The 7,118-nt window shown below is 34.2% G+C and overlaps 1 protein-coding gene across 1 annotated transcript; it reads left to right on the forward strand.

Annotated features, from left to right (window-relative positions):
* Positions 1–266: 266 nt before the first annotated feature.
* LOC115453784 (uracil phosphoribosyltransferase homolog) lies at positions 267–5,268 on the forward strand. Its single transcript, XM_037443494.1, has 4 exons — positions 267–474; positions 1,315–1,507; positions 1,843–2,010; positions 3,397–5,268. The coding sequence occupies exons 1-4, from the start codon at positions 347–349 to the stop codon at positions 3,577–3,579; spliced, it is 672 nt and encodes a 223-aa protein (XP_037299391.1). The 5' UTR covers positions 267–346; the 3' UTR covers positions 3,580–5,268.
* Positions 5,269–7,118: the final 1,850 nt, after the last annotated feature.

A 7,118-nucleotide genomic window follows, 5' to 3' on the forward strand; every position in this document is an offset into this window, starting at 1 on the left:
TCATAGTTTCGCTCTTGCGAAATATCAACTGAAAAATCACACGCCTCAGATCAGCGACATCTAGCGATTATAGCGTGAAAGCACAACATATTTTTTTCTTTTTGTGAAATGGTACTTACCAAATCATTATGTATTATAATATGATCAACGCGTATTGACGATATAATAGATAGTAACTAGTAATAATATTATTATAATAATTAGTTTACATGTTTCATGATACGAAACTTGACAACTACTGTTGGTAACGGAACGTGGCTGTAGAATTGTCTTTGACATTGACATTTTTCATTTGCAAAAGTTACCTATATTTTACAGCTGTAGATTACTTTGTTTTGCAATAACAATGGATATTATTGATAATGATATTAGGCAATGGGACGCTAATGACGTGAAGGAACAGTTTGGCGACAGTCTGACGCTTTTGCCTTCTAACGATAACATAAAAGAACTGCAAAGCATTCTACGAGACAAGTAAGTGAGGTTACAAATACCTTGTGCTTATTAAATATTTAATAATAAAAATCCTTTTATTTAGTTGACCTTGTCAAGGTAAACGATAAGTAAAAGCTAGGTTACAAAAATTTGCCGTGTTTCTTAGTATTTCGTTGTGAATTTATATAGTTCTAATAATAAATTATGTCAAAATCATATGGTCGACAGTTAAATCTTCGAAAAAGCAATTAGTAACATCTGCAGACTTTAACAGAATAGCTTGATAGAGATTTAAGCTTACAATTGTTATGATATTTATCTTTAGTTTACTTGTTTCTGCTTCAATCTTATCATTGATCATGATTTATCATTCTGACTAAGTTATTTTGGTGTAATATTTAATTTTATAAAGTAGAAGTAGTGATATAAAGAAATAGTCTTATAAAAACACATTAAAAAAAACATTATCTTTTTCTAAGTCCAATGTATGATAGCCACTGATATGGTGAAAAATATATATACTCTATATATATATTTTTCTTTATTCAAAGAAAGCTTACAGATTAACAAAGTGAGTCCCATTAAAGGGTAAAATGAATTTGGTAATTACAAGCTTTCAATTTAATGAATTAATACAAAAATTGAGCATTGCAGCATATGAGGATATTCACAAACTGAGCATGTACACAAATCAACTGATAATAATATTCATGTAACTAATTACATACCACATAATATTTTAAGATATTAAAAGGAAAATCAAAAATATATAAATACACAGTATTATAAAAGAATTTGTCATTTAATTTATTTTTTCAATCAAAATCAAAAAACAAAGTACTTATTGTGAAGTATTCAATTTAAATTAAAAATTTACAGAAACACATCACGCAGCGACTTCAAGTTCTATGCAGATAGGTTAATCCGTCTAGTCATTGAGGAGAGTCTTAACAAACTGCCATACACTGAGTGTCAGGTAGTGACTCCTACTGGAGCGTTGTACAAGGGACTTAAGTATGGTGCTGGGAATTGTGGAGTGTCCATTGTTAGGTCCGGAGAGGCTATGGAACAGGTTGGTGTCAGGAATATACAGTGGTAACTACATTCTTTTGGTATAAAAACTTTCTTTTAAATTATAAATTTAGAAATGGACTTCATGTGGCCAATGATGATGAAAATATGAATTAAGTTAAACATATACTTAAAGTATTGTATTGTAATACTGATTCTTGTGTAATTATTTTAAAACGGATTTTACTGAAGTTGTAAGAAATTTAATTGGAACACTAAATTAAAAATTCTATATTACAGTTAAAAATAGCCTTCCTTTTTAATTTATTATTTGGGTAAACTGAATTTACAAAAAGATACATAAACCACTCAAAAACCCCTATTAATCTCTTGCAGGGCCTCCGAGATTGCTGTCGGTCTATACGCATTGGTAAGATCCTAGTTGAAAGTGACACGGACACCCATGAGGCTCATGTGGTGTATGCAAAGTTTCCAGAGGACATATCCCGCAGGCAGGTCCTGCTCATGTACCCTATCATGTCTACTGGCAACACTGTTAAACAGGTAACTAGGGAGTTGTCATTTTTATATGTATAGTACATAATTTTGTGTTTTTCTAAAGTCTAATAATATGCTCTGTGCAATATAGAAGATTCGTAGCATATTAATATCTATCTTAATAATAATTTCTTGTCACATTGTCAGGCAAATTTTCAATCTATACTATTATATAAAGCTGAAGAGTTTGTTTGTTTGTTTGTTTGAACGCGCTAATCTCAGGAACTACCGGTCCAAACTGAAAAATTCTTTTTGCGTTGGATAGCCCTATGTTCGTGGAGTGCTATAGGCTATATATCATCACGCTATACCCAAAGGGAGCGGAGCAGTAATAGCTAATTTCAGGAACTACCGGTTCAAATTGAAAAATTCTTTTTGTGTTGGATAGCCCTTTAGTCGTGGAGTGCTATAGGCTATATATCATCACGCTATACCCAATGGGAGCGGAGCAGTAATAGCTAATCTCAGGAACTACCGGTTCAAATTGAAAAATTATTTTTGTGTTGGATAGCCCTTTGGTCGTGGAGTGCTATAGGCTATATATCATCACGCTATACCCAATGGGAGCGGAGCAGTAATAGCTAATCTCAGGAACTACCGGTTCAAATTGAAAATTTTTTTTTGTGTTAAATAGCCCTTTGGTCATGGAGTGCTATAGGCTATATATCATCACGCTATACCCAATGGGAGCGGAGCAGTGGTAGCTAATCTCAGGAACTACCGGTTCGAATAGAAAAAATATTTTTGTGTTGAATAGCCCTTTATTTGTGGAGTGCTATAGGCTATATATCATCACGCTATGACTAATAGGAGCGGAGCAGTAATGGCTAATCTCAGGAACAACCGGTTTGAACTGAAAAAATATTTTTGTATTGGATAGACCTTTGTTCCTGGAGTGCTATAAGCTATATATCATCACGCTATGACCAATAGGAGCGTAGCAGTAATGAAACATATTGCAAAAACGGGGAAAATGTATTAATTAGTTTTTAGAGCATCCGCTGCGTGCGCTGCGTAAACGGTTAAAGTAATTCAACAATAATGTATGACGGGATTGTTCCTCTTAAAAAGTTCTACAAAAATATATTATAAACTAAAGTCCCCCGCTGCATCTGTCTGCCTGAACGTGTTAAACTCAAAAACTACCCAACGTATTAAGATGACATTTGGTATGGAGACAGTTTGAGACCCTGGGAAGAACATAGGCTCCCAGGAAATTATACAGCGTGACTTTTATAACGGAAAACTTAAGCCCGAAAAACTTTATAACGCGGGCGGAGCCGCGGGCAAAAGCTAGTATGATATAAATAGTATTTCCAAGAACTGTATAACAATTTTTTAAAGGACTGGCATATGAAACAAAAAATATATACTTTATCCTTTCCTTTCTAGGCTGTAAACGTTTTAAAGCAGCATGGAGTGAAAGAGGAGCGTATAATCCTATCAAACTTGTTCTGCACGCCAGCAGCTGTACAAGCTGTAGTAGACTATGTTCCCAAGATGAAAATCCTAACCTCAGAACTGCACCCAGTCGCACCAAACCACTTCGGACAAAAGTACTTCGGGACAGACTGATACGAGGATGAGTTTGAGGTCTAGATGCAGACCTTGAACTGTTTTGCTTGACTGTTGGGCTAGGAATTTGGCTAGGAAAATGTTGCTTACTGTAATTAAAAGGTATAAATATGTATGAACTGCTACAAGTGTATTTTAACGGAAGGTACTGCATATAAATTAAAACAAAAAGTAAATATTCGTTCTAAGCATTCACTACTATTGCCGGTTAAGCTACTATTTGTGGATTATAGTAAAAAGTATTCTAAGCTCTTATTATTTAGAAGTTATATAAATTGTACCTAGGACAATGAATATTTTTCTCTAATAAATTTAGTATACATAAAAAAATATATTTAAACATGTGAATAGCCAATCAAATGATGACGTTATTTTAATGTAACGTGTTGAAAATTACAAGCGCATTTGTTTAATCGAGAAATTACGTCAATTTTAGTGTGCATTTAATTTATGAGAAGCAATCTTTTTTTTGTTTAGCGCAATAGAAAATAGTTCCTATTTTAAGTTCATTGCAATTAGTAAATTATTGGCGTTATAATTAGTTTTTAAAAAAATTGTCGTGAAATGATATTTTTAGTTAATTTTTTAGGAACCAATGTTTGTTATTCAGTATTCAGAATTAAATATAAATTTATTTTATATTGCATTAAATTAAACTATCGAGCTTAATATTGTCAAACCAAAATGATCATTCTCCAACGAGTAACGAAATAACATAATATAGTCTACTACCTTGCAACTAAGTGCATAATTGCAAATGAATCTGGAATTAATTTTATTTATAAAATTTACGTAGGTGCTTAGCAGATTGTATACGGCACGATAAGGGTTTAACCCGTGAGGTAGCTGAATGTTTGCCGGCAAACATTGACAGCTACGCGTGTGACGGAAAAATAACCTTATTATGTAGTATATATGTAGTATATAAGGTTATAATCCCGTGACACACGCAAATGTCATGTAGCTGTCTTGGCTCGCCGGCGATTCACGAGAGACCAAGAGTTAAGGTTGCAGACGTCAAAACAACCTGCAAGCAAATTGTATATATCAAGCTAACTGATTGGATTTTTTTTTAATTCCATTCTAAAAAATGCTTAATTAATTCTAAAATTAATAATATAAGGATCGTTTTTTATCTCTTAAACACTTGCAGGCATAACGACTACAAACTCATTGAATAAATATTGATAAAAATATATAGTAATTTTTGTGGACGCGACGTATTGAATATTTTGAACAGTTGAAAAACATTTATTTTATGCTAATTAAATAAAAGCTACTACACTAAAATTAGACCTTGGCCGTACTTAATATGAGAATTCTAAGAGTAGGTATTTATAAAGTAAACGTAATAATTTATTGTAAACTACTTATGAACCCAGTACTATAATACAAGCTTTATTGTAAACGCTATAAATATTGTAAAAAAAAAACATTGTAATTTGTAACCTAATAAGGTTCGCGCACTTGCGCCGCATGCGCAAACTTATATTCCGTATGAAACACGCGCTACGAATGAAGAGTAGGTACATATATTATAAGCTATTGTTTTCAAACGAAATTATTTTTATTGGATTAATCATAATTAAGCTTGTAAATGCATATGTAGCGAATTTAGAGATAACTCTCAAAGCAGGTTTTCATTTGTAAATATAAAAAATTGGAATAAAGCTTTGCCTAATGAAACAATAAATGCGTTTTGATTTAAAACCCTTAAATAATTATTTATGTACGTATAAGTAATTTTTTTACACGACTCCACATTTGTTTTTTCTACGTTTGTCTCCATTTCGCGCGGTCAAATGGAGTATAAATCAAATTTTGCCTCACTAGCGTATTCGGATGATTGACTGCTCGATCGAAATAGCGTCTGCTGGCCATATATATACAGTGCCTGACGATCGGCATATTGGTGTCCACGTGGAGGTTGCGAACGTGCCACGGGGCACCGAGGGATCGTCTTAGAAATTTGTTTTGCAACACCTGTAGATGCTGAAGTCGAGCAGGCAGTATATGGGCGAACGCGGGCGACGCGTATGTTATAATCGGCTAAGCAAACGTGGTAAAGATCCGAATCTTGTTGAGGATGGGCATTTTAATATTTTTATTTATGAGCCAATGTAATTGAAAAGTAGCGAATGTGGTTTGCGTGCGTACCACAAATACTTGTGGGACGAAGGTCAACTTCTGATCAATGATCACACCTAAATATTTCACCTTATTGGTCCAAAAATTGATTTGACCATACTAACTGAAAATAAAATAAAGAAAAAGTGAAAAGTAAATGCATAAAAAGTGAGTACATATTTGTTTAAGCTATTAAATGAATTGCTTTATCTATAGCCACAGATTTGATTTCGTTTTGTCGCTAAGCATTTTACAAAAAGTCCAGATAAATTCAGAATCTTATATAATATATAATAATATCAGCCCTGTATTTTATACTGTCCCACTGCTGGGCACGGGTTGCCTCTACTACTGAGAGAGGTTAGGGCTTAGTCCGCCACCCTGGCTTAGTGCTGATATGGCTTCACATATATTTACACAAAATTCTTATAGACAACTGCTAAGGTATGCAGGTTTCTTCACAATGTTTTCCTTCACCTTTAAAATGACCGATAATTTGCAAAGAATACACACATTATTTCGGAAAAGTCCAGAGTTCCATGACCATAGGTTTAAACAGTGACGTTTTACAAACGTAATTGTAATAAAAACATCTTAGGGTTAAAATCTCGGGAGACTTCGCGGCAGTCTATTACATTCCCAACTAGGCTATGCTTTTTTTATTTGATTCAGAATCGTGCTTATTTAATACTATTTATTTAAAAAAAATAACATTCCTTATAAAACTGAGTAACCCTGGACTACTATGTTACAACATTGTTACATTCGCCGGTCACATTTCCGGCACTAAAATACTTTGTCAGCAATAAATAAACAACGTTATTGCGCTATAATCTAATAATATAGTTTGTGGAAACCATTTGGCTAAAATTGGATGTCCGTCTGGAACCGAGGCACTGTGACACGAATTGGGGAAGGTTAGGTACGTACACATATATGCTACTGTCCACATCTACATTTGCGTTTCATTCGACTGTTTTTTTACCGAAAGTTCGACAATGTGACTAATACGTTTAAGTAAAGGTCTGTGTTGATTGTCTGTCCAAACTAAGGTATTTAAATACCTTAACTGAAGAGCCCAAATAGATCTGTAAAGTCTACGCTTATGTAAGTCATACACGCTACGGCCTACCGGAGAGGTCATCTGTGCAGGTATGCCTGCGCAGGTATAAATTGAAAGAATTGATTTTCGATCCTGCGCCGGTCGCCTGCACAGGCTCAAAAATCTGCACAGGCCTATTCCCACACACATTTCGATCTACCGGCGCAGGCATATCTGCACCGGTGGACCTTTCCGATGGACCGTTGCATGTATGGCAGCCATTACTGTACGGTTAGCCATGGGTTACAATATCTACCCACGGTTACTTGTTAGGCTGGTCATAGTGGTTAATTGCTAGTGAATTAACTGC

Source organism: Manduca sexta, chromosome 26 (assembly GCF_014839805.1).
Source record: "Manduca sexta isolate Smith_Timp_Sample1 chromosome 26, JHU_Msex_v1.0, whole genome shotgun sequence".
NCBI classification, from domain to species: domain Eukaryota; kingdom Metazoa; phylum Arthropoda; class Insecta; order Lepidoptera; family Sphingidae; genus Manduca; species Manduca sexta.